The 27,613-nt window shown below is 40.8% G+C and overlaps 1 protein-coding gene across 8 annotated transcripts in view; it reads left to right on the forward strand.

The window, feature by feature from the left end:
* The window catches only part of ZFP30 (ZFP30 zinc finger protein), a 221,162-nt gene that overhangs the window by 187,523 nt on the left and 6,026 nt on the right, over positions 1–27,613 (forward strand). The window contains exons 1-5 of one of the 8 annotated variants that reach the window (XM_023725745.1): positions 10,859–10,920; positions 19,506–19,565; positions 19,725–19,810; positions 21,425–21,551; positions 24,389–24,487. The exons of 1 other annotated variant lie outside the window; for it this stretch is intronic. In XM_023725745.1, the coding sequence (XP_023581513.1) occupies positions 19,802–19,810; positions 21,425–21,551; positions 24,389–24,487 (235 nt within the window). In that variant the 5' untranslated portion in view covers positions 10,859–10,920; positions 19,506–19,565; positions 19,725–19,801. Of the gene's footprint in view, positions 1–10,259; positions 10,291–10,855; positions 10,921–18,750; positions 19,432–19,484; positions 19,566–19,724; positions 19,811–21,424; positions 21,552–24,388; positions 24,488–26,799; positions 27,341–27,613 lie in introns of those variants that run through there. 6 more of the 8 variants (XM_023725748.1, XM_023725746.1, XM_023725747.1 and 3 more) reach the window with 6 other exon arrangements.

Raw genomic sequence — 27,613 nt, forward strand, 5'->3', positions numbered from 1 at the left:
CTGAGCTAAAAGGGTGTCTGGGGGCCATGCTCTCGGGGTTTCTCCAGTCTCCTTTAGGCCAGTAAATCTGGTCTTTTTTTTGTGAGTTAGAATTATGCTCTACATCCTTCTCCAGCTCTTTAAAATCTATTTTGTCTGATATCAGTATGGCTACCTCTGCTTTTTGGTTACTATTTGCATGGTCACTTTCTGTCTGTTTGTGTACTTGGACCTAAGATTTGTCTCTTGTAAACAGCATAAGGCTAGATCATGTTGTTTTTTAATTCATTCAGCCACTTTCTGCCTTTTGTTGGAAACTTTAAACAATTTGCATTTAAGGTAATTAATGATAAGGAAGGGATTACTTCTGTAATTTTGCTAATTGTTTGTGTGTCTTTACATTCTTTGTCCCACAATTCTTACAATTTTTTTAATTTTTGTATTTAGTTGCTTTTTTGTCTTGAGTCTTTTTTATTTCTTCCTTCTTCCTCTCTATGTACAAATTTTTAAAATATTTTCTTAGTGTTTACCATAAAAATTGTATTTAACAACTTACATTTACAACAACTTATTTTTGCTCATACCAACAATTAACATACAAACAAGTAACATACAACATTAACATGCTAAAACTCTATTCCTATGTCACTCCTCTCTTCCCCATCTCTGTAGTTGTGTTATCTTTTACATTATTATACACCCTATGTCTGTTAGGATACATTTGCATTTATTTCTTACACATTTGATGTTATAATGGTTGTAGAACATGCCAACTAAATTTACCTACTGGAAATACCTTCCAAATGACCCTATTATTCGCCCATGATATTACCTTTATCAGGGATATCTCTTTTATTTTTTTTATTTCCTTCCCCATGTACAAGTAGCTGTCCAATGTCCTTTCCTTTCTATCTGAAGGAGTCCATGTCTTGATTTCACCCTTGTGGTCCTGTGTCATCTTCTTAACCATTGGTATGATTCCATCCTTGTGGCTATTGCATAGTGTCTTCCAACGTAGGGAGCTCATCATACAGCACTGTATCAGGTAGTATTCTGGTGTGATCCATAAGGTTTCATTTTGGACGTAAATCACCAAGTCTTTCTTCCTAGTCTGTTTTAGTCTGGGAGCTCTACTGAAACCTGTCCACCATGGGTGACCCTGCTGTTATTTGAAATACAACTGGCACAGCTTCCAGCATCACAACAACACACAAGCCACTGCAATGTGAGAAACTGACAGGTGATAGAGAACTTTATGTATATCATGGTTAAATCTCAAAAATATAATGTTGAGTAAAAAATAAGAGTTGCAAAAAGACACATACAGAATAACACCATTTACATAAAGTTCAAAAACGTGAAAGACAATTAAGTATATTTTATGAGTACACACATTTATATTAAAAGCAAAGGAACAGAAGATCACTTCCAGCATGACAGCATGAGGAGCTCCATGAACACACTCTCCAGTGAAAATGGTGAAAATCACATTAAAAAAGTAAAGCTCCTTGAAATAGTCCTAACAGCATACAGCAAATGAAGAAATATCTATTTAAAAAAATCTATTTAAAAATCTTTAAGAAAAGTGATATTTTATTGCACTTTGAACCAGCTCTGCTCCTTCTCTCCCCTTGCCCAGCTTAGAGAATTGTAAACTCCACTCTAGATGTTACAGCCAGGAACACAAAGCTTGTTCTCCCCCAACCCTTAGTCAGAGGGCTTTGTTCCTATTTGAGAAAATTGACAATCTGATCCTAAAATTCATATGGAAATGCATGGAACACAGAATAAACAATCTCAAAACAAGAACAAAGTAGGAGGATTTACACTTATGATTTTGAAACTTACTACAAAGCAGTGGCAATCAAGACAGTGTAGTTCTGGCACAAGGTTAGACACATAGATCAATGGAATACAATTGAGAGTAGAAAAATAAAACCAAGTGTCTATGGTCAACTGATTGCGGACAAAGGTACCAAGACCATTCAAAGAAAGAATAGTCTTTCCAACAAATGGTCCTTGGACATGGAGAGCCACATGCAAAAATGAAGTTGAACCCCTACCTCACACCATATACAAAAATCAACTCAAAATGGATCAAAGACCTAAATGTAAAACCTAAAACTATAACTTTTAGAAAGAAATGGGTAAATCTTCACAATTTCAGATTTGGCAAAAGATTCTTATATATGACACCAAAAGCATGGGAAACAAAAGAAAAAATAGATAATTTAGACTTCATCAAAGTTAAAAACTTTTGGGCTTCAAAGGACACCATCAAGAAACTAAAAAGTCAACCTACAGAATGGAAGAAAATATTAGCAAATCATATATCTAATAATATATTTTTTGTCCCTGGGTGGTATAAATAGTGTAAATAGCTGCTATTTTATCTATTTATTTTTGTCTCCAAATGCCTTTGTACCCTTCAAATTTGGGGGACATAAAAGAGTTTGCGAGTACATTGGCAGGAGGGGTAACTATCCACATTAACTATATCAGAAATTAAAATTGAGGACTGCATAATTAAAATGCTCATTTATTAAATCATTTAGAAATAGCAACAATAACATCTTAATAATATTGTGGAATTAGTCCTGACCTCACAGGGCCTCTGAGAACAGACCTAAAGTGTCAGTTTGTTCCAGAATACAAAAGAGCATACTGAAGGAAAAAAACTTAATGAAATTTATTTGCCTTCGTTTATAATACCTAAGTTTAAAAAGCTACGAAACGTATTAAAATTCTAGCAAAGTTGCTCAATTTTGATGGTCTTGTCGTAGTGAAGCACCAGCTTTACACTCTGTTAGATGTGAAAGCAAAAAGTTTTGTGGTGGGATAGAGAGATTCGTGAACAGGGACACCCGATGCACCCAGGCAGGGTACAATAGAATTCCAAATTGCAGGAGAACAGTGATTTTTTATCAGGAGTAGCAAACCAAGGGCTATGTGTTCATAGGCACAGAGGGGATACATGGCAAAAAGTTACAAGGGGGCAGTTAAACTACCAACTTTCTTAACATTATCAATTCTATTTCCTAACTTCCTTGGAACATGTTGACAAAGGCATTCTTCTTGGACCAAGCTGCGTAAACATTCTTGACAAACATCTCTTAACAAACAATTCCCTGTACAAGCTAAAGTCTTGACCCTTGCTCCTTCTGTGCGATAAGTGGTTAAACTTTTACAAGAAGCTGAATTGTCTTTTCAGAAAAGCAGGAGCAGAGGCTTTTAGGTCAAGCTGCAGATTGATTCAAAATGGAGTTTAATTTAGATCTGGGTCAGCCTATCCTACTCATGTGAAGTACCCCGGTTTTAGGTCTGCATATAGTCTTGTTTCCTTGATTTGCTCTTTATTGCCTTCGCCTATAATATGAAAAGTTATTCTTCTGTGTAATCTGACTAGGAGGCAAGGGTTAAGTGTCTCATTAGAATAAATTCCTGAGTTCAAGTTGAATACCAAACCACATGACTTTGAAAAAGCTAAGGTGCTTACCTTTAGAATCCTTTATTTTCACTTTGGTTAAATAGATACAGGCATTGTTGTTGTTGTTGCTAGGTGCCGTGGAGCCGGTTCAGACTCATAGCAACCCTATGTACAACAGAACAAAACACACCTGGTCCTGTGCCATCCTCACAATTGTTGTTATGCTTGAGCCCATTGTTGCAGCCACTGTGTCAATCCATCTCCTTGAGGGTCTTCCTCTTTTTCGCTGACTCTCTGCTCTACCAAGCATGATGTTCTTCTCCAGGGACTGGTCCCTTCTGATAACATGTCCAAAGTATGCAGGACAAAGTCTTGCCATCTTTGCTTCTAAGGAGCATTCTGGCTGTACTTCTTCCAAGACGGATTTGTTCATCTTTTTGGCCACCCATGGTGTATTCAATATTCTTCACCAACACCATCATTCAAAGGTATCAATTCTTCTTTGGTCTTCTTTATTCATTGCCCAGCTTTTGCATGCATATGAGGTGATTGAAAACACCATGGCTTGGGTTAGGTGCACCTTAGTCTTCAAGGTGACATCTTTGCTTTTTAACACTTTAAAGAGGTTTTTGCAGCAGATTTTCCCAATGCAATGCGTTGTTTGATTCCTTGTCTGTTGCTTCTATGGATGTTGAGTTTGGATCCAAGTAAAATGAAATCCTTGACAACTAGATACAGGCATACCTCGGAGATATTGCAGGTTTGGTTCCAGACCACTGCAATAAAATGACTATCACAATAAAGTGAGTCACACAAAGCTTTTGGTTTCCCAGTGCATATTAAAGATGTTTACACTATACACTGTAGTCTCTTAAGTGTACAATAGCATTATGTGTAAAAAAAAAGTATATACCTAAATTAAAAAATACTTTATTGCTAAAAAATGCTAACTATCATCTGAGCCTTTAGCAAGTTGTAATCTTTTTGCTGGTGGAGGGTCTTGCCTCTATGTTAATGGCTGCTAACTGATCAAGGTGGTGGTTGCTGAAGAATGAGATGGCAATGGCAATTTCTTAAAATAAGAAAACAATGAAGTTTGCTGCATAGATTCACTCTTCCTTTCATGAAAGATTTCTCTGTAGTATGCAATACTGTTTGATAGCATTTTAAACACAGTAGAACTTCTTTCAAAATTGGAGTCATTTCCCTCAAACCCTGCCTCTGCTTTATCAACTAAGCTTATGTAATATTCTAAATCCTTTGTTGTCATTTCAGCAATGTTCACAGCATCTTCACTGGGACTAGATTCCATCTAAAAAAACCACTTTCTTTGCTCATCCATAAGAAGCAACTCCTCATCTGTTAAAGTTTTATCACGAATTTGCAGCAATTCAGTCACATCTTCAGGCTCCACTTCTAGTTCTCTTGCTATGTCCACCACATCCGCAGTTATTTCCTCCACTGAAGTCTTGAACCCCTTAAAGTCATACATGAGACCTGGAATCAACTTCTTCCAAACTCCTGTTAATGTTATTTTGACCTCCTCCCATGAATCACAAATGTTCCTAATGGCATCTAGAACGTTGAATCCTTTCCAGAAGGTTTTCAATTTACTTTGCCCAGATCCATCAGAGGAATCACTATCTATGGCAGCTATAGCCTTATGAAATGTATTTCTTAATTTAATAAGACTTGAAAGTGTAAATTACTCCTTGATCCGTGGGCTGCAAATGGATGTTGTGTTACCTGCTGCCATCGAGTTGATTCCAACTCATAGCAACCCTACAGAACAGAGTAGAGCTGCCCCATGGCGTTTCCAAGGAGCGACTGGTGGATTCAAACTGCTGACCTTTTTGGTTAGCAGCTGTAACTCTTAACCACTGTGCCACCACTGCTCCAGATATTATGTTAACAAGCAGGAAAACAACATTAATCTCCTTGTACATTTCCATCAGAGCTCTTGGGTGACCAGATGCCTTGCCAATAAGCAGTAATATTTTGAAGGGAATCTTTTTTTCTGAGCAGTAGGTCTCAACAGTGTGCTTAAAATATTCAGTAAACCATTTTGTAAATGTATGTGCTGTTATCCAGGCTTTGTTTTCCATTTATAGAGCACAGGCAGAGTAGATTTAACATAGTTCTTAAGGACCCTAGGATTTTCAGACTGGTAAATGAGCATCGGCTTCAACTTAAAGTCATCAGCTGCATTAGCCCCTACCAAGAGAGTCAGCCGTCCTTTGAAGCTTTGAAGCTTCCCACTTTGTAAGGAGAAAGGTGCTAGAAAAAAAATGAGGCTTATTTAATGTGTTATGAGTTGTAAAAATCATGTGTTCAAATAGGGTTTTCTTTAGGTTAAAAATTTGTGTCAGTGTCTCGGCTTATATTTTCCCTAACATTAGACAACAAGAGCATAATATTATCAGTCATAATTTTCATTAATTTTTACCATTAACTTGGTTACAACTTTGTACTTTAATTTAAATCTAGCAGCCTCTATGTCAGTGGGTTTCAATTTAGGATTACTCTGCTTACCTCTAAGAGTTTTATTAAATTCAGGTGTTTAGAAAATTGATAATCCTGGCATATTTTTGGCATACCCTAACTATATGCTTTATATTCGTATCATGTTATATGTCAGCATTATTATATGCATTATTATATGTTACATCTACATTTTTTCTAAGGATTGTGGTCATCCATTTTCAAAAATTAGGAAATAAGGTGAATCATATGTTTAGATGTATCTTGTCTAAAGTTTTATTTTGGGTTGACTTTTTTATTTTCCTTTGCATTACCACCAAATTTTCATCGGCTCTTTCATAGGTTTGAATTCATTAGTAGTAATAAGTTAACCATGGCTAGTTCTAAGTCTTATCTGCAGATAGTTCTTACTTTGATGATGTCCTGAAGCTACCTGCAATAAACTATAGACCAGAGTTGTTTTTTTTTTTCCAAAACATGATCCATAAAAAGGACAATGTCAGATAGTTGGACATGACATTGTCCTTTTTATAGATCATTTTTAGATAGTACTGTTATACCACTAGACTGAATCAAGATTGCCAGAATTCTTATGGAGAAGTTGATGGGTTCACAGCTGCTGATCCAGGATAAATGGAACAGAAATTAATTACAGGACTCAGTGGACTAAAGGATTATCATGGGTTTTATGTGGGGGGATTACTTGATGTTTTAATGTTCTGTTTTCTGGGTATAAAAGAAACAAACCAAACCCATCAAGTTGATTCCAACTCACAGCGACTCTGTAGGACAGAGTAGAACTGCCCCATAGGGTTTCCAAAGAGCAGCTTGTGGATTTGAACTGCTGACCTTTTTGGTTAGCGGGTAAGGGTGCGCTCTTAACCACTATGCCACAAGGGCTCCTTTCTGGGTATAAGAAACCATTTTCTCTCTTATCCTAAACTATCTATGTTGTTGTTGTTAAGTGCCGTCGAGTTGGTTCTGACTCAGAGACCCATGTACAACAGAATGAAACACTGCCCAGTCCTGTGCCATCCTCACAATCGTTGCTATCTATAATTTCTAATAATAAACTATCCATAACTTACAATAATTTAATAGACTATATGCAAACCAAGATGAACATCATTTTTCTCTTCCTACTCCCTCCGGGGAGCCCTTAATGAGTGTTCCTATGTTTTTATGGCGATATAGTTATTTGCATAAGTTCAATAAGAATCTGTTCCCCTTGTTAACAGGACATACTTGGAAATCTCAGTTATATAACCAAACTTTGACTGGAACGGCATATTGGAGAATGATGCTCAGAGACTCAGGTATGACCAGACACTTGTAGGAGAATGAAGATTGATTTTTTGGAGCAAGTGCTTCTGATGGCAAACTCTTGACTTGGCTTTTACAAATTTAACCTGAAGTTCCTTATGAAAACTTCCATCAAAGCAATTTAAAAGTATATGATAAATTACCATTCTTGCTGCACTTATGTAAAAAATAACGAACAGCCACATTTTAGATCAAGAAAAACTTTGTTTTGAGATTCATTTGGTTGAGAGGAAGGTGACTGTAGAGAGAAGTTTTGTCTCAATAGGGAATTATGGCAAGCCCTCACGGGCTGTCGAATTCTAGGTGTTGTTCAATGTCTTTGAGAAACCACAGACAACTAATGAGTCTGCTTTCTACTTGCAGATTAGAATTGTTCTTGTTACAGGTTTACGTTGTTCTTTACGTATCTCGCATTTTGGAAATATGAGAGCGACTGAGACTGAAAGCCGTCCAACAGTTAACTCACCTGCTGCCACGTAGGGTCCACTGACAAAGACAGCATCAACTGGCTGTTCTCTAACAGCCGTAATACCCTAAGCTACTCAAATTGGTTTCAGCTATGTTAAAAAAAAACATATATTTCAGGTTACAAATGACATTAGACAAGGTCGCTGCATTAATAATGTGGCAATGCTGTTCTTTATCTGAGATAGTACAGATGAAGAGAATTACAGTATAAAAAATATTAGCTCTTGATCATTTACCTATTTCCCAAGGAGGAGTTTGTACTTTGGTTAAAAAAAATAAAAAAAGGTGTTGTGGACATATAAATGACACCTAAGTGGAAGGATACTGAGACATTGTTTTGGCAGTTTACGACTAGAGATGCAATGCATGACGCGGATGCTCCTCTTGCTCTTCTTGTGATTTAAGGTCATGGTTAAGAAATTTGGGCCAGACAAGCCTTTCAGGGCATTGGCTTATATACTCTCCTCATTCTGATCTTTTATATTATTATCAAACTACTGAGCTTCTTGGCATCTGGGGTCTTAAAAGCCTGCCACTGGCCATCTACAGTGCAGCAAATGGTCTCTTTCCAACTAGAGGAACAACAAAGAAAAGAAGCTAAAGAACCAACAAGAATAACATGTTTCACTAAAAGTTACCCCGTAAGACAGTACCTATGAGACTTAAAGAACATAGATTGGTGCCAGGCCAACGCTTAGTGGTCAAAGATTCTAATCGAATCATGATCAGGAGGGGGGTGATGTCAAAGAGAGAAAGTGATAGCTGTTATCTTGCTTTGATTTCAAGGTTTTCTCACTCAAGAAACCCAATATTCATTTTAAAGAAATTCTTGACCAAAATTAACCCTCCAGTGACTTTCTTCCACCCAAAATTGCAAATCCTTTCTTTCCTGTTCAAGCCAGGCTTACTAAATTTGTATTTCAAAAGATATGGAAGAGGCAGAGACCATCTTGTGGACTGATATCCACTGATTTCAGTAAAAGGGCTGGGGGCAGGTCTCAATCAATCATGTTAAGATTAGGCAATGATTTATCTATACTTCTCCCTCTTCTTTGCTTTATAAGCCTCATTGTACCTGTCTTAGTCATCTAGTGCTACTCTAACAGAAATACCACAAGTGGATGGCTTTAACAGACAGTTTATTCTCTCATAGTCCAGTAGGCTACAAATCCAAATTCAGGGCATCAGCTCCAGGGGAACGCTTTCTGTCGGCTCTGGAGGAAGATCCTTGTGATGCATCCGTCTTCCCTTGGTCTGGGAGCTTCCAGCACAGGAACTTCAGGTCCAAAGGATGCGCTCTGCTCCCAGCACTGCTTTCTTGATTGTGTGAGGTTCCCACGTGTCTCTGCTGGCTTCTCTCTTTTATTTCTCAAAAGAGATCGGCTTAAGACACTATCTAATCTTGTACACCTCATGAGTATAACTGCCGCTAATCCATCTTATTACATCACAGTGATAGAGTTTACAACACATAAGGAAATCACATCAGATTACAAAATGGTACACAATCATACAATATTGGGAATCATGACCCAGCCAAGTTGACAGATATTTTGGGGGGATACAGTTCAATCCACGACAGTAGCTATTATCTTCAAGCCATTTGCTTTTTCTGGAATCAAAATGTTCTCCCTGCATATAGAACAGTTGCTTAGAATAAATCTTATGTCAAATTTCCTTGAGTTTTGACTATTTGTAATGCAGTGAATACGTGGTTTTGTGGGTAAGAAAACGTTAAAATCAAAGTAAAATGACTGTTACTAATTTTTCCCTTTGACAATATATAATAACGTTGTGACCAGCACCCATAATCCCCATGGAAAACAGGCCTATCAAAACCATTCCAGAAATAACACACACCCTGGTGGCACAGTGGTTAAACGCTACAGGCTACTAACCAAAAGGTGGGCAGTTTGAATCCACCAGCCTCCCGGGAAACCCTGTGGGGCAGGTCTACTCTCTCCTATAGGGTCACTATGAGTCGGAATCAACACGAGGGCAGCGGATTTAATTTTTTGTTGTTGTTGTTTACTCCCTAACAACAACCACCACTCCCACGTAAGCGGGTGCACACCCGACCGCCTCCCACGCTCCCAGAAGGAACCGCCTGCGCGCTCCACACAGAAACATCAGTTCCCAGCAGCCTCCGGCAGCCCCGAGAACCAACAGAACGAAAAGCTGGAATCTAGGGCTTTTCCAATTTTGGACTACATTTCCCACAGGGCACTAAAAACCGAACCCAAAACCCACTGCGTGCAGCCCACTCCGATTCATAGGACAGAGTAGAACTGCCCCCATCGGGTTTCCAAGGCTCTAACCTTTACGGAAGCAGCCGGCTACATCTTTCTCCCGCATAACGGCTGGTGGGTTTGACCCGCTCCCCTTTTGGTTAGCAGCCAAGCGGGCTCCTCACAGGGCACTAGGCCTATATTCCCCTTGCAGCACCCACCTCTCGGGCTCGGCCTCCGCCGCCGCCTCCAATCCCCCGGCCCATGAGCAGCGGCGCCGGCCTTGCCGGGTCCCCCGCGCGCCTGCGCACTCGGGCCGAGACGGCGCTCTCCCGAAGCGGCGCGCCGCCGCCCTGGGGTCGGGCGGCCTCCGAGGCGGGCGCGGTGAGGCAGGCTGCGGCGCGGGGTGCGCCGGAGGCAGGGAGCGGACCGGGATGGGGAGGGGTGTGAGGGTCGCGGGTGCGGCCCCGCGGTCCTGAGGCCGGGCCGGAGCGGGGCTGAGCTGTGAGGCCGTGAGTGGGTGTGCGGCCCGGCTAGCGGGCACGGCCTGGGTGAAGCGGGAGACCCCGCGGCCCCGGGACTGTCGTCCCCTCAGTTCCTGGGCCCCGCAGCGGAGGGAGGAGGAACGTCGGAGGTGGAGCCCAGGATGAAGGCTCCCAGCGGAACGCCGGGACCCAGAGTGGGGCCGGGCTTCCGGGGGCTGGCAGGACCCGCAGGACAGACGCGGGGAGACGCGGCGGGAGGCCGGGGACGGGGCAGCGCGGTGTCAGCCGCGGCGTACCCGGCGCTGCGGGCCCGACCCGGGTGACCGCGGGCCTCTTCCCGCTTCCCGTCGTTTCCGTTATGCCTGCGGGTGGCGGGGACGGGGGCAGGGGCGCGCGGAGTGAGTTCGGAGTGCTGCCCGAGCCTAGGAAGGCTTGGGGTGTCATGAACCTTATCTGCTTCTCCAGCCCTGCCAGCCTCCAGAGGAGGAGGGAACCGATCGCTGCTTCTCCTGTGAAAGCCAGGTTCCGTGTGAGTTTGCTGCTGCGTTTCCACGAAATACATTAGATTCTCAGGACACGGGGCCGTTTGATTTCCTTCTCTTGAAATGCCCGGCTTAAGAATGATGTATTCATTGATTTGGGCTTTAGAATTTACCTACCTATTTAATGGGTAGGTTCCGACTCATAGCGACCCTAGAGGACAGAGCAGAACAGCCCCATAGTGTTTCCAGGGAGCGGCTGGTGGATTCGAACTGCCAGCCTTTGGGTTAGCAACCGAGCTGTTAACCACTGCGCCGTCAGGGTTCCATTTAATGATAGGGGACCTAATTAATGTATCTCTTTTATAGTGCCCACTTCATACTGTTCTGCAGTTAGTTAACCATGCGCTGTATATTCAGTTCCTCTATGAGCGTTATGTTTCGAAGGATTCAGATGATTTGGAACCCCTGCTGGAGGCTAATGTGCACTTTATTTTTTACTGTGACTTGTTACAGAATAGTTTAGGGTTTAGGTGGCATATCCAGATGTCTTTAATGATTTTTGAAGTGGGAAGGGTTCTCTCCTCCCCCGAGAATCTTTGGGTGGAAATTTTTGATACTAGCCAGATGAGGTTTGACAGCATGAGTGTGTTTTGGGTAGATCTTTAGATGGGTTGGAAGAGGTGCAGTGTAGTGTTTAAGAATTTTGAACCTAGATTAAGAGGGTTTGAATCCTGATTGCCTCTTACTAGCTGAGTAAATTTGGCTAATCTCTCTGTGCCAAAGCTTTCTCATCTGTGAAATAAGAAGTAGGCGACTCCCTGGGTGGCGTAAGTGGTCACACGCTCAGCTACTAACAGTAAAGGTTGGTAGTTTGAACCAAAGGCGCCTAGGAAGAAAGATTTACTTCCAAAAGATCAGCGCCATTGAAAAGCCTATGGAGCGCGGCTCTACTGACACACATGGGGTTTCCATGCCTCCGAGTGGACCCAGGGAAACTTAAAATAAGCATTATAACAGTATCTACTTCACAGGATTGGTTGGAAAATTACCTGAGTTAGTGTCTGTAAAGCCCTTAGAAGAGTGCCTGGCACATTTTGAATGCTTCATGAAGGTTGGCTATTAATTAAACGATGATTCTTAGTTATTCTCCATCAGCTTTCTGTATTCGCAAGGGCAGTAAGAATGTGAAGTTAGTTATGATGGATGCTTGCAAGCAGAAGCTCGAGTGGACCAGAACAAGGATTCTTACTTAACATGAGATATCTGGACTCCGTTTATGGCCTTTTAGAGCAACAAAAATCTCATCAGGTTATATACGGAATTGTATATATTTGTGAGTGGGTAATTTTGGAAGGAGAAAGTCTAGCATTTCTTGATACAATGAAAGTTGTACAAGACCCAATAAGATTGATTCTCACTGGTCTAGAATCAAAATGAACAACTGGGAATGACTTTTGATATAATCTTTTACAAATGTGGAGTTGGATACAATGTGGAATTGGATAAGTAAATCACACTCCATCCATGTGATGGAATGTTATGCAGATAATAAAAATCATGTCTGTATAGAGTTAGTCATAAGGAAGTAGTATGTAATGTAATATTGAGAAGTATTTATTGTTGTGAATAAGAATCTTCAAGAACTTAAGCTACACGTGAATCCTGATTACTAAGATTGGAATTTATAAGATACTGTGCACTTATTTAATAATTATTCGTTGGAACCTGGGGAAGGATAAACTCAAATTCCTGATCAGCTGCTGTGAAATAAGCATTTTTTTTTTTTTCCAGCTTGCTGTGCATACTGTCTTTTAATCATGGAAATGCCATGTACCAGGATTGTGTTCCTTAACATAAGGCTCTCAGGTGTTGATGAGATACAATATTCAAGGACTAGTAGGAAATTTTTTTTTTAGTCACACTGATTTCCCTGTTGTCACCACGTATGCAAGCCTGTTTAATCACGGTTTTCTTAATGACTATAACGTACTCCATCTTCCCAACTCATTTTCTTTTTTTTTTTTTTAGTGGGATAGCTTTTTGTTATATTTCTGATGATGGAATTGATGCAGTCTTTTGAAATACTTAGTATAATGAACCTTTAAAGAGGGAAATTAAAATTATCCATGGCCCCAACATCCAGAAATAATTATTGTTAATATTTTTAAGTATATTCTTCCCAGATATTTTTATGAGAATACGTGCTTTTGTGTATGGTTTTATTTCTGAAGAATAGAAGAATACCACTAACTGAAAGTTTAAAACAAACTAAGACCTCTAGTTACTAGTATAAAAGAGGAATTCCATGCTTTCATGGGAGAAAGGTAAAATCCCAATGATCTTTGTATGGTTTGACAAACCTTCCAGGTATTTACAACTCGAGATTATAGAGATGTCAATTAAAACTTAGTTGTCACAGCAGGAAATTATTAAGGCAGCCTTTCAGAATTAAGATTTTTAAGAGTGTTAAAAATAATCAAATCTCAAATGTTCTGCATCCTATTTTGGTGAGTGGTGTCTGGGGTCTTAAAAGCTAGTGAGCAGCCATCTAAGATGAATCAATTGGTTCCAACCCACCTGGAGTAAAGGAGAATGAAGAACACCAAGGTCACAAGGAAAGTATTAGCCCAAGAGACAGAAGGGGCCACATAAACCAGAGACTGCATCAGCCTGAGACCAGAAGAACTAGATGGTGCCCGGCTACCACTAATGACTGCCCTGACAGGGAACACAGCAGAGAGTCCTTGATGGAGCAGGAGAAAAGTAGGGTGCAGAACTCAAATTCTAGTAAAAAGACCAGACTTAATGGTCTGACTGAGACTTAGGAACCCTAGAAGGCATGGCCCCTGGACTCTGTGTCAACCCAGAACTAAAACCATTCCTGTGGCCAACTCTTTAGACAAAGATTAGACTAGACTATGGGACATAAAATGATACTCGTGAAAAGCGTGTTTCTTAGCTCAAGTAGATACATGAGACTAACAGGCAGCTTCTGTCCGGAGGTGAAATGAGAAGGCAGAGAGGATCAGATGCTGGTTAAATGGACATGGGGAATCAGGGATGGAAAGGAGGAGTGTACTGTCATAGTATAGGGAGAGCAATTAGGGTCACATAACAATGTATATATAAATTTTTACATGAGAGATGGACTTGAATTGTAAACTTTCACTTAAAGTACAACAATAAAATTTTTAAAAAATCAAGTCTCAAAGAAATTAAAACATAAGGTTTATTCTGAGTAGTTATTATATATATGCAATAAAAAGAAAAAAACCATACCCATTGCCTTCCAGTCAATTCTGATTCATAGCGACCGTATAGGATAGAGTAGAACTGCCCCATAGAGTTTCCAAGGAGCTGCTGTGGATTTGAACTGCTGACCTTTTGGGTAGCAGCTGAACACTTAACCACTGTGCCACCAGAGCATATAGAGAGACCATTCTGATTCCAAAAAAAGAGCAAATGGCTCCAAGTTAGTAAGTTACAACTGGAAGCTTATAAAGAGAAGAGGCAGAAGAAGTACAGAAGATCAACCATTGGCTACTCTTAACATGATTGATTGAACCCTTCCCTCCTCCCTTTACTGAGATCAGCTGCCTTCTGGCTTGGCTGCTAGTAATTTGGCCCTCTACCCGTCTGCAGCCATGAGAGTTTTTGAGATTTAATTAGGAGAGCCTGGATTCTTTTTCGTTTAATCAGGCGGTGATGGTTTTGTTGACTCCTGTTTTTGTAGCTCAAAACCAAAAATCAAATCCGGTGCTGTCGCGTTGACTTTTTCTAGCAAGAAAGGACAAATTTATGCTGCTGTAGAGCAGTTTCTGGCAGGCTTTTGCGTTTTGGGTCAGCCTTTATGGTTAATACTTGGTTTCATGGGTAAGAAAAACATTAGTATCAACGTAAGATATCTATTATTAATTTTCCTCTTCAACAGGAGATTTTCCATCTGTTGTCGTTTTCACCTTAATGCTTTTACAAATCTAATCATATTGTATAATGTTTTGTAAATTGATTTTTTTCTTTCAGTATATCTTGAGTATTTTTCATTCTGTAACTGCTTTCTAACTCTTAGCATTTAATGACTATCATAATACTCCGTTACAATGTCTCTGTGTCTTCCAAGGCCAGCTCTAAATGTCTTCTCTGACACCAGCTGCAAATGTAGTTTTTCTTCTGACCCTACCCCATCCCACCCCCCAAGTTAGGTCAGATTTCACATATTAAGGGGCACAGTCCTCCAGATTGTCAAGTCTGCCCAAGTCTTCAAACACCAGTCACAAGTTTGGGGATCCTCGTGACACTCTCACTTCTGACCTGATGGCTACAAATTCAGGAGTTCCCACCATCCCTCAGGTTTGATAATTCGCTACAAACGACTCACAGAACTCGGGAAAGTGCTACACTTACGACTACAGTTTTATTATAAAGGGTGCAAATCAGGACAAGCATAAGGAAGAAATGCATAGGGCAGGGTGGGGTGGGAGGGTCTCAGACCTGGAGCTTCTGTGTCCCCAAAATGCAGTACTCTCCTATAGATTGATGTCTTTCAGCAACCAGGAAGCTCACCTGAGTTTTAGTGTCCAGAGTTTTTATTAGGGTTTCATTACAAAGGCATAATTGATTCAATCACATGGTTGGTTGAACTCAAATTTCCAGCCCGTCTCCCCTCCCCAGAGTCAGGCTGATCTTTCTGGCATGGCTGGCCCCAATCCAACATGAGTCATTTCACTAATAAATTCTGAGGTGTGATCTAAAACCTGTTGGTGAATAACAAAGACTCCAGTCACTGGGGAAACTCCAAGGGTTTAAAGACTACCAGCCAGGAATCAGGGACAAAGACCAAATTCCTTGCGTAAAGTTAACTATATATGTGTCTTAGCTATTTAGTGTTGCTATAACAGAAATACCTACAAGTGGATGGCGTTAACAAAGAGAGATTTATTCTCTCACAGTTTAGGGGCTAGAAGTCCAAATTCAGGCTGCCAGCTCCAGGGGAAGACTTTCTCATGTCGGTTCTGGGGGAAGGTCCTTGTCATCAATCTTGCCCTGGACTAGGAGTTTCTCTGAATAGGAAACTCGGGTCCAAAGGATGCGCTCTGCTCCCAGTGCTGCTTTTTTGGTGGAATGAGGTCCCCCATCTCTCTGCTCCCTTCTCTCTTTTGTATCTCAAAAGAGATTAAGCCACAACCTAATCTTAATAGATTGAGTCCTGCCTCGTTAACATAACTGCCTCTAATCCCACCTCATTAACATAGTAGAGGTAGGATTTACAACACACAGGGAAATCCCATCAGATGACACAATGGTGGACAATCGCGCAATACTGGGAATTATGGCCTAGCCAAGTTGGCACACATTTTGGGGGGGACACAGTTCAGTCCATAACATTACCCCACATCCACTTTATGGATGTTTTCTAAGTTACTTAAAAGAGTTATTGGGGAGGCATACTAAAATCTGCTCACACAATTCCTTCAACAGACTTTCTGGCTCCTGTGACTTGACCAATTTTTTAACCTCAAGGTCACGTGGGAGATATGTCTTAACCATTTCAGAGATAGGAGCATTTGGGAATGTGACATTGACTTTTGCCAGCTGGAGTACAGGTGACACTGAAAGACTGCTTTTGATTTCTTAGAGTGTGAAACAGATAGCTCTGCTATTTTATGCATCATCTTCCTGATTCTTCAATTGAGGGAGAATCTGGGAAATGAAATAATCATAATTTCATAGAAAACTAAGCTTACAAAAAGCAAGATTATTTTAACCTCAAGAAAGAAAATGACATGTGCAGGGAAGCTGAGTGTATTAATAGTTCAGTTGGCCATGGTGTTTACATGGTCACAAGAATATAACCTGAATATTCTTTTAAAAATTTATCTGAATGTCCATTTACACTGAAATAAGAGAAAACCATATTGGAAAGAAGGGGAGAGTGCAAGTATGCATATGTGGGGTGGGAAGTGGGTGAGAAAAAGAAAAAGTGCCTTCCTTAGTAGGAAGTCAATAGATAATGATTAAAATGGAAAATAATGTTAGCATATTGTTTAAATGTATGGAGTTTAAATAGCAAAAGAGAGCTGAGAGAGGTGAAATTTGTGTATAGTTTGGAAGATGGGAAAGAGGGTGGCAGGGATGGAATTTATAGGGCTTTTGTAATAATCCTTTGCACAGCTATTTTTAATTTATGTCCAGGTGCAAGTGATAAAAACTAAATTTTAAAAGTTTGGAGACTCCAGAGAAGAACAAAATAAAGATCACATGTATATCAGGGTTCTCCAGAGAAATAGAGCCAATAGGATACACACACACACACATGTGCGAGCACACACACACGTGCGAGCACACGCACACAGGGTTGGAAAGGAGTGGGAGAGAGAGAGGGATTGATTATTAGGAATTGACTCACTCAGTTGTGGGGACTGGCAAGTTCAAAATGTGTAGGGCAGGCTGGCCGGCTGGAAACTCAGAGAAGAGTTGATACTGCTGTCTTGCGTCCAAAATGTGTAGGGCAAGCCAGCAGATTGGAAACACAGGCAGGATTTCCATGTTACAGTCTTGAAGCAGAATCCCTTCTCTGAGAAACCTCAGATTTGCTCTTAAAACCGTCAACTAATTAGATGAGGTCCATCCATATTATCGAGGGTAATCTCTTGTACTTAACAGTAACTGATTGTGGTCACATCTACAAAATACCTTAACAGCTACATCTAGACTAGAGTTTGGGCAAACAACAGGACACCATAATCTAGCCAATTTGACACAAAATTAACCATCACAGCCTGGAATACCACTAAGTAGAGGAAACATAATAAAATTTTATTCCAAGTCCTTTCACAGATTATGCACATGCATGTTCATAGATGTATATCTATTTTTCCCACCAAATACAATCACACTCTAGTAGTATTCTCTCACCTGTCTTCTTCCCCTAACAATAAGTAGGGGGTATCTTTTCATGACATCAAAGTAGAATTTCATCTTTATTTTCAATGAGTGTTCAGTTTTCCGTTGTGTGAAGGCACAATAATTTATTTAATCATGTTGAAGGAGATTGTGTTCTTTCTAGCTTTTTTTGGTCCCGTTTTAAACAATTTCTATCCACATATCATTTTATTCTGTCTACGTCTTGCTACTGGTGGTCATTTCCCCACAACTTTACTAGTATGGATTCCTGGTGGTGCAGTGGTTAAGAGCTCAGCTGCTGACCAAAAGGCTGGCAGTTCAAATCCACCAGCCATTCCTTGGAAACCCTAGAGGCAGTTCTACTCTGTCCCATAGAGTCGCTAGGAGTCAGAATTGACTCAGCAGCAATGGGTTTGGTATGGAGTTCTCACTAACATGGGCTGTCATCAGTTTTTCAACTCTGGTAATGCAATGTGAAATAGCACTTTCCTTATTCGTTTAATATGCATTTCCTTAATTAGTACATTTTAACGTCTCGGTGGGTTGATGCGTTCAGTCTACTTTCTGGAAAATTATCCATGCTTATGTTTTACAAGGAGCCCTGGTGGCACAGTCGTTGAGAGCTACGGCTGCTAACCAAAAAGATCGGCAATTTGAATCCACCAGCGGCTCCTTAGAAACCCTATGGGGCAGTTCTGGTCCGTCCTTTAAGGTCGCTGTGAGTCCAACCGACTCGAGGGCAGTGGAGTTCTATTTTGGTATGTTTTACAAATTCACTTTTCCTCAGCTTAGGTACCAAGGTGGTGAATGAAGTCACGTAGGCAATATGTGTGTTCCTGATGAGGAAAAGAATGTGTTGAGCCCTGGGGATTCTAGTTCAGCGGGGTCCCTGGGGGCAAGTGCAGTTTTGCCTGAGAAAGGGTGCTGGGCGTGGTCTGTGGAACTGCTTCTCAAAGCGTGGCGTCTGGTCCAGCATGTCGGCATCACCTGGGAACTCAGTAGAAATGCAGGTTGTCAAGCCCCACTCCAAACCTCCTGAATCCCGAACTCTAAGAGTGGGGCCAGCAGTCTGTTTTAACAAGCCCTCGGGATGATTCTGATGCATGCTGAAGTTTGCAAACCAGACTTCGCTGCCCGTTATAACCACCTACGTATCTACCAGTTGGCGGAGGGTTGATTGTGACGCATGGCGACCCCGTGTATGTCACAGAACTGTGCTCCATTGGGTTTTCAGTGACTGATTTTTTGGAACTACATTGCAAGGCTTTCTTCCCAGGCGCCTCTGGGTGGCCTCACATCACCAGCCTTTCAGTTAGCAGCCAAGTATGTTAACCGTTTGCATCTCCCGGGGACTCCTACAATCACCTAGGGAAAGTTTTATAAACACCTGTGGAAGTTTTAAAAATTCTAATTCCCAAGTCACTCCCCATTGTAAATTAAATCAGAATGTTTGGGGGTTGGAGCCAGGCATCAGTATATTTTAAAGATCCCGGGTGATGACAGAATTTGGGAAGTTCTTGTCTGGGCTGTTTTCTCTCTTATTTTGGAGGGGCCAGCGAGGTCCTAGAGCCAAGAAGGAGGTTCTGGCTTTGATGGTGTGGCCACTTCTTAGCTGGGAAGGTGGCGGTGGAGAGAGGAAGATCCGCTCAGAGCAGGTCTGGGAAGCCCATTCTCAGGTCCAGATCTTAAACCCTCCTGCCGAAGTGTCTGAGCATGTGCTTTGATGTAGAGAGACTGCTCGGCGTGCATCCTTGTGCAGCTGATTTCCCTGTGGCTTTGGAGAGGACGTGTATGTCTGAACTACCTCTTACCTTTCATAATTTGTGTGTGTGTTGGGGGTGGGGGGCGCGCGGGGTGCGTGAAGGAATGGAGAAGTAGATTAGGCTTTTCAAGTCATTGGGGAGCTCTGAGGCCAGTCTGTTCTCACCGCTTCATACTCTTCCCCCAGCTCCGGCTTCTGTGGACTCTGCTTTTCCAGTAAATGAGCTCTGAGGAGCGTTGACCAGTACTTGCAATTCCCAAATCATGGCTCACGTAAGTTGACGTTTCTCTTTGTTTAAAATTGCATCGTATTTTTCAAATTATGCGAACGTTCTCAGTCATTATTCTGAAGCTTCCGGATGGAGCCCCATCCCACAGCTGCTCCCCAGTCTCTTCCATTCCCGTGAGGACGAAGGCAAGCAGCCAGGCCCCTGCTGTGGGCCACCGCTTTCCCCAGTCCGCGGCCGTGTGTGCATCGACCGGATCTGTCAGCATCTTCTGTGTGCTCGGTCTGTCTAGAGCAGCGATGGAGCAGAAGTGAGGTCCCAAGAGGGAGGTGTTTGATCCGGGACTCAGGACAATAGGACATCTTAGAGCAGCACTGGCCAAAAGAAGTGTAGTGTGAGCTACATATGTGGTTTAAAATCATCCAGTAGCCACACTGAAACAGTAGAAACGTGCAAGACACACACATAATTTTAACTTTTTGAAACATTACTGAGGTATTTTACATTGTTCTTTTCTTTCTAAAGTTTTTGATATCTGGTGTGTATGTTACACTTAGCAGCACATCTGAATTTGGATGAGCCACCACTCAAGTGCTCAACAGCCATGTGTGGATAGGCTACCATACTGGAAAAAGTGGTTTTAGAGATTTTTGTGTAACTTACATTCTAAATACAAATGAATGATTAAGTGTAACACACCATTAAAATGAACTATTGTGTAGTTAATTAAAAATATTCAATAAAGGATTTACTCTAACAAAGAAAAATGCTAATGATAGAATATAATGATGAACTTAGGCCTAAAAGAAATTCTTTAATTTTATGCAAACTCTACTTAAAGTAGAGATTTTATAGTTCGTTTGTGGAAAAAAATTCCATCAATTATTTTTTCTAATCCTTAAAAGAAAAGAAGACAGAGAAAATCCCATTCATTGAGACTTTCTAGGGAAGCTTCTTGCAAGCAGTATTCTTATGAGCACTATGCCAGTTAGTTGAGAAATTCTGATAATTACCTAAACATGTCTGGAAGTAAATAAAATCCGGTGTCCCACAATATGTAGGGAATTTTGTCTGTAGCAGGAGTTGGGAAGCTACTGCCTGTGAGCCAAATTTGGCCCATGGCCTGTTTTCGTAAGCCTGCAAGCTAAGAATGATTTTTACATTTTTAAAGGATTGTTTACAAAGAAGAAGAATATGCAACAGAAACTATATATGGCTTGCAGAGACTAAAATATTTGCTATCTGACCCTTTATAGAAAAAATTTGCCAGCCTCTGGTCTGTGTCAGTAGTAACCTTCAAAAACGTGTACATGCTGTGCTTCAGTCACACTCGTTCCTTAACTGTCGCCTGTACACATTACGGAGCCCTGGTGGCACAGTGGGTAAGAGCTCGGCTGCTAACCAAAAGGTCAGCAGTGGGAATCCACCAGGTGCTCCTTGGAAACCCCGTGGGGCGGTTCTCTTCTGTCCTGTAGGGGCGCCGGGGGTCAGAACCGAGTCAGCCACCGCGGGTTTGTTGGTTGGTTTGTTGATGCACGGTACAGGCTCCCGGCCCCGGCATACTCAGTTCGTAGATTTCTCCCTTCCTCCAGTGAAATCCTTCTTCTGTTTTCAAATATTTTGTTTACTTTTACAAATAGTGTGTGGGTTGTCATTTCAGGATTTGGTAATGTTCACAGATGTGGCTGTAGACTTTTCTCAGGAAGAGTGGGAATGCCTGGATTCGTATCAGAAGAATTTGTACAGAGATGTGATACTAGAGAACTACAACAACTTGGTGTCACTGGGTAAGCTTAGCTACCTCAAATAATTTAGGAATGCATGGACTTGAATGTTAGGGGTGTCTTTCTAGAAACTAGCGGAATATCTGCTTTGTCATTTGGGAAGAAGCACTTCTATTAAGCACCTATCCTCATAATTAACTGACCTTTACACCTTCCTCCGTCCTGTTCTGTAATTGCCTTTCTTTAATGAAAGCTGCATATAAACTCTTGGACACTGTCTTCGTGACCTACTGTTGCTGTAACAAAAAATAGCACAAGTGGGTGACTTTAAAGAAAAAGAATTTATTGTCTCACAGTTTGGAGCCTAGAAGTCCGAATCAGGATATCAGCTCTAGGGGAGGGTCCTTCCTTGTCAGTAGCTTGGGGAGGGAGTTCCTTGACATTCCTTGGTGTTCCTTGACATCTGTTTCCTGTGTGTGTGTCTGTGTCTGTTCTGCTCTTTTTATAAGACACTTCGGAGTAATTAGGTTTAGGACCCCCCCTTCCAGTATGACCTCATTACCTTGACAAAAGAAAAGTCATAAATACAGGGTCATACGTACAGCTACAAGGGTTAAGACTTCCACATTTCTTTTGGGGAAACACAGTTCTATCTATAACAGACACACCCCCTCTCGGTCATACAGGCCTCTCTGCCTTTGGCCTCCCTGCCATCGACCTCTCCACAGCTACTGACCCAGCTCACAGCCAGTGTAGCAGCCTTGTTCAGCTCTCTTAGCTTCATCCCCAGCAGCAATTTTCTGCCATCGCCACTGACTCTGCTACAGAACCCCTTCTGGGCCTGTCGCCGCCGGCTCTGCTGCAGGGCCCCTTCCAGGCCTCCCGCTGTCTTCAGTGTTAAAGCCCTTAACCTGTGTTACAGCTCTTTTACGAGTTTCCTCACCACCTCTGTCTCTCTGCTCTTCTCTTTTCTTGCCTCTCTTGCCTTTTCTCCTTTATGCTTCTTTCTTCCTTCTTCTTCTTTCTTTTCTTTTCTTGCCTTTTCTGCTTTCTTTCTCCTTTCTGAAACCTCTGTGGGGTTGGCTGCGTATATAAGTGAATTCCTTATCAATTTCAAGGCATAACCCTTCCAGCAGGGCCATGAACTGACTAGTCCCCTTGGGGGACGGTAGTCACTTCATTTGCAGAGTCTATAGTCTCTTCATTTGCGGAGTCTATAGTCACTTCATTTGCAGAGTCCATGGTCACTTCATTTGCATAGTCTATAGTATAATGACCAATCCCTGCAAGGCACATAAAACAGACCAGTCACAGGGCAGGATGCAGCTTAGGGCCAGACAAAAAGTATCAAACCATAAAGTAGTTTATAGCTTACCCAGAAAATATTAATCAACCTGGACAAAAGTAACAAACCCTCTGGGGTAGAAAACTAGGGCAAAGGTGACTTCTCAGGGCTTAGGGGAACAATCTCTCAAGCTGTTTTTCCAAAGAACTAAGACAAAAGGCCACGTAAAGGAACTCATTTCACCACAGAAACTAAATATTTTCCTCATAACAAAATAATAGCCAAAAAGAAATTGCAAAAAGAATACCTGTTGTTAGGTGCCATCCAGTCAGTTCTGACTCATAGCAACCCTACGTACAACAGGAGGAAACACTGCCCAGTCCTGCACCATCTTCACGATTGTTGCTATGTTTGAGCCCATCGTTGCAGCCACTGTATCAGTCCATCTCATTGAGGGTCTTCCTGTTTTTCACTGACCATCTACTTTACCAAGCATGATGTCTTTCTCCAGGGACTGGTCCCTCCTGATAACGTGTCCAAAGTATGTGAGATGAAGCAGTCTAAGGAACACTCTGGCTTTACTTCTTCCAAGACAGATTTGTTCATTCTTCTGACAGTCCATGGTATATTCAGTGTTCTCCACCAACACCATAATTCAAAGGCATCAATTCTTCAGCCTTTCTTATTCATTGTCCAGCTTTCACATGCATATAAGGCGATTGAAAATACCACGGCTTGGGTCAGGTGCACCTTAGTCCTTAAAGTGATCTCTTTGCTTTTTAAAGAGGTCTTTTACAGCAGATTTGCGCAGTGCAATGTGACATTTGATTTCTGGACTACTGCTTCCATGAGTGTTGATTGTGGATCCAAGTAAAATGAAGTCTTTGACAACTTCAGTATCTTCTCCGTTTATCATGATGTTATTTACTGGTCTAGTTGTGAGGATTTTTATTTTCTTTATGTTGAGGTGTAATCCATACTGAAGGCTGTAGTCTTTGATCTTCATCAGTAAGTGCTTCAAGTCCTCTTTGCTTTCAGTAAGCAAGGTGGTTTCATCTGCATATCGCAGGTTGTTAATGAGTCTTCCTCCAATCCTGTTGCCGTGTTCTTTATAGAGTCTAGCTTCTTGGACTGTTTGCTCAGCATACAGATTGAATAAGTATGGTAAGAGGATACAGCCATGACGCACATTTGTACCCTTCCAAAATAACAAAAGAGTACCTAATGAACATACATAGTGCTTACTATGTAGCTGGCACTCAGCTAAGCACTTTACGCAAACTTCACAACAATCCTATGAGGTAGGCATTATTATTTTTCCTTTTTACAACTGAGAAAACCGGGGCACAGAGAGATTAAATTGTTTGCCTTAGTCACTCGGGTGACAGAGGCAGGATTGAAATCAGTGGTCTCTACCCTTCCTTCTTCTTAAGAGACAGAGCTTGTGTGAGCTCAGATTAAAAGAAGACCATGTCCCTACGCTCCGTTCTTGTTGTTCCTTGTGATCCCAAAGTAACTCTGGTATGAATGTTTGTAAAGCCCCTCAGTGTTCTTTGCTCTCAAGGCCTGATCACATAAATGCTTTCTTTATGATGTTCTCTTATTTTCTTTCAAGCAGGATGTTCCATTTCTAAGCCAGATGTGGTTACTTTATTGGAGCAAGGTAAAGAGCCCTGGCTGATTGGGAGAGATAAGAAAATAAGATGGAGCCCAGGTGAGTAAGTGCGAGTCAGGCAGCAGTAAGCTGTCATGGCATGGGACAGTCCTTGGTCGGGGAGGACACACATCCTTTACATGTTGTTTGTGAAGAAATAACTTGAAGCCTGGGAAGAAAACTTAGATCTTCTCAGCCTGAGCCACCAAAAAAATTTCATCTGTATGTCCACTTACCACCGTCATTGTTTATCCTCTCTCCTGTTTCCCTCCCATTCAGTAGGGAAAAGCTTTCTTCCATAATGACAACCATTTTACCTGTATTTTGGATTTAATTTCCTTCTAGCTCATCTTTTGTATTTCAGCTTCTGTGCATCTGTTTCTTCATTGCCCTTTTCTCATGGAGTTTACCTCGTAGTAGTGGAGTCATACAGTAAACAAAGAAATGGATTACTAAATATTACAAACTCATTAACTGCTATGAAGAAAAGTTTTAATAGGGTAAGAATATGGAGAATAACGATGGGTGGATGTGGTAATTTAGATAGGGTGATCAGGGAAGATGAGTCAATTTGGAGAGTCTCCAACTGGCCAAAGATGAGCATCAGTACAGATGATAACTGCAGTGTTTTAAATGTGTAAAATAGGATTAATTCCATAAATTCCTAATGATACTAAAAGCAAACTGTTCACCTTAGGAAAATACTAGGAAACTAACCTATTTGGAAAATGTAAACTTAAAGAAAAAAAAGCATATATCCTGTCTATCCTATAAGAACTATACCAATAGGTAGTAGATGAAGGGATGTTTCTCTTAATAAGTTTTCAGCAAATAAATGAAGGAATGATAGCATTAGAATATTACCATTTCAGAACCCACAATGAACTTTGGCTCTAGACATTGAGCATCAATGCTGATAGCATCACAGAAATAGAGACAGTCATACATTATGTTTCTCTAAATGAAAGAATACAGTATCATCTATAAAGTAAGCGAGTTGGTCCTAAACTTAATCAAGCTTCTAGAGCCAAGTACCAATCTATGGGAAGAAGATAGAGGAACATGTTCTACTACCTTGGGGCTGCGCTCAGCAAAATCCAGACTATGGAAAACTCTACAGGACCAAAAACACTTTCTTCAGCAAGTTAATTGTAAGGGAAATCGAAAGATAGTAGAGGAATCTGTAGATTAAAAACAGCCATTAAAGATGTGTCAATCAGCTGCACTGGATGGACTTTTAAGTTACTAGGAAATAAAAAAATGGAAGGTGAGGCAGTGGTGAAAATCCAAACCAAAACCAAACGCATTCCAACTCACAGCGACCCTATAGGACAGAGTAGAACTGCCCCATAGGGTTTCCAAGGAGCAGCTAGTGGATTTGAACTGCTGACCTTTTGGTTAACAGCCAAGCTCTTAACCATTGCATCACCAGGGCTCCATGTGGGGATATAGGGAATGTATTTTAAGATGTGAGGTGTTAGAACATGTTAGTAGGAATAAGGGAATGATTTCAAAGAGAGGAAAATTAATGGACTAGAGAGAGGATAATGTAAGCAATGACCTTCAGTAGAGAGGAAGAAGTAGAAACCAGTACATGAAGAGAAACCATGAATCCAGTACAGATACCTGAGTACCCACGTTGACTGGATAATATTTTTATTTTAATTGCTTCTAGTTCCTCAGTGAAATGAGAAAATAAGATTCAGCAAAATGTAATGATTACTTGGTATTTCACTGGGACTTAATATGGACTGTTCAGTATTTGATCAGTATTGATTCTCAGAAATGCAATTCTGTGGTTATAGGCTTTTACCATTTTTATATCTTTTGATACACTAACCCTGATGTTAATGTTACTAAAACTCCCTTGGTCATAAATATTCTGTATCCCATATCCTCTGTGTCAGCAGGGAAAGGTGATTAAAGGCATGATATCTCAAGAAACAAAGTAATCGTTTTATGACCAGGTGATTTGCTTCTTATTTTTTCTTTAATTAAAGCTGATACTGTGAAAAGGGAAATCACATTTCTGCTTTTGTATTGATGTAAGATGGGCTTAATATTTTTTTTCACATTGGTGGTCTTTCATAGAAAAAAAGCCCCTTGATCCAATAGAATTCAAACTAGTATTTGGTTTATTAATTTTAAACATTTAAACTATTTTATATATATATATGTCTAAAATATCCAACCATAGGCCAATCTTTTGATGTTCGGCCAGGCCTTTCCTTTCAGTGTAGGTCCAGCCCATTCTTTCTTGATTAAATCACACATATAATGCATAGGCTGTTATTTCCATTTTCAGTTTCTTTAAAGTGGAGTAAGAATCTAAAGATACTTGTGAAGCAACTTGAGTACAGAATCCTTTTATTTAATGTTTTACAACTGTCTTTTACTATTTTCTCACCTGTGCCTACTTTGACAACAATGTAATGTGCATTTATGGCCAGCACTTCCAAAGCATTCAACTTAGTTTTCATAGAAGTGGTTGTCTTTAATTAAACATTAATAATTTTAGTTGCTTACAAGGATAAGAACTGGCATAAACAATTTTGGGGGTAAACATCGCTGACTCTTTGGTAAACATGCAGCTCAGCTGTATATACTAGTCTCCTAAGTAAGAATATTCCACAAGTTGTTGTTGTTGTTAGGTTCCATCAAGTTGGTTCCAGCTCATGGGGACCCTATTTACAACAGAACGAAACACTGCCCTGTCCCGCGCCATCCTCACAATTGTTCTTATGTTTGAGCCCATTGTTGCAACCACTGTCAATCCATCTTGAGAGGGTCTCCCTCTTTTTCGCTGACCCATGCCGTGCCATATTCAGCATGTCAAGGTCTAAGTGGGGAGCCATATATGAGAATCTCAGTTTTACTCTATGCCCACTGGAAATATTTTGTTTGTTTGTTTGTTTATGAAAATCTTGAAATTTTATAGGATAAATTTTGTAACTTGTTCTAATTTGTTTATTATTAGTGACTATGGACATTCTGCCCTAAGTTTGTTTATGCTTATATTTATTTTGCTCACTTTCTTTATTCTGTTACTTTTTCCATTGTTCATTGTTGCTTATGCCAATGTGTGTGGGCTTTTATACAGTCAAATATTAACATTTTCTCACTTTTTTTACTAAAGTTTTTGCCTTTTGTTTTGATTTTGATTATGAGTTTCATTTTTATTTTGCA

The sequence above is a fragment of the Trichechus manatus genome, unplaced genomic scaffold (genome assembly GCF_000243295.1).
Source record: "Trichechus manatus latirostris isolate Lorelei unplaced genomic scaffold, TriManLat1.0 scaffold00386, whole genome shotgun sequence".
Classification (NCBI taxonomy): Eukaryota; Metazoa; Chordata; class Mammalia; order Sirenia; family Trichechidae; genus Trichechus; species Trichechus manatus.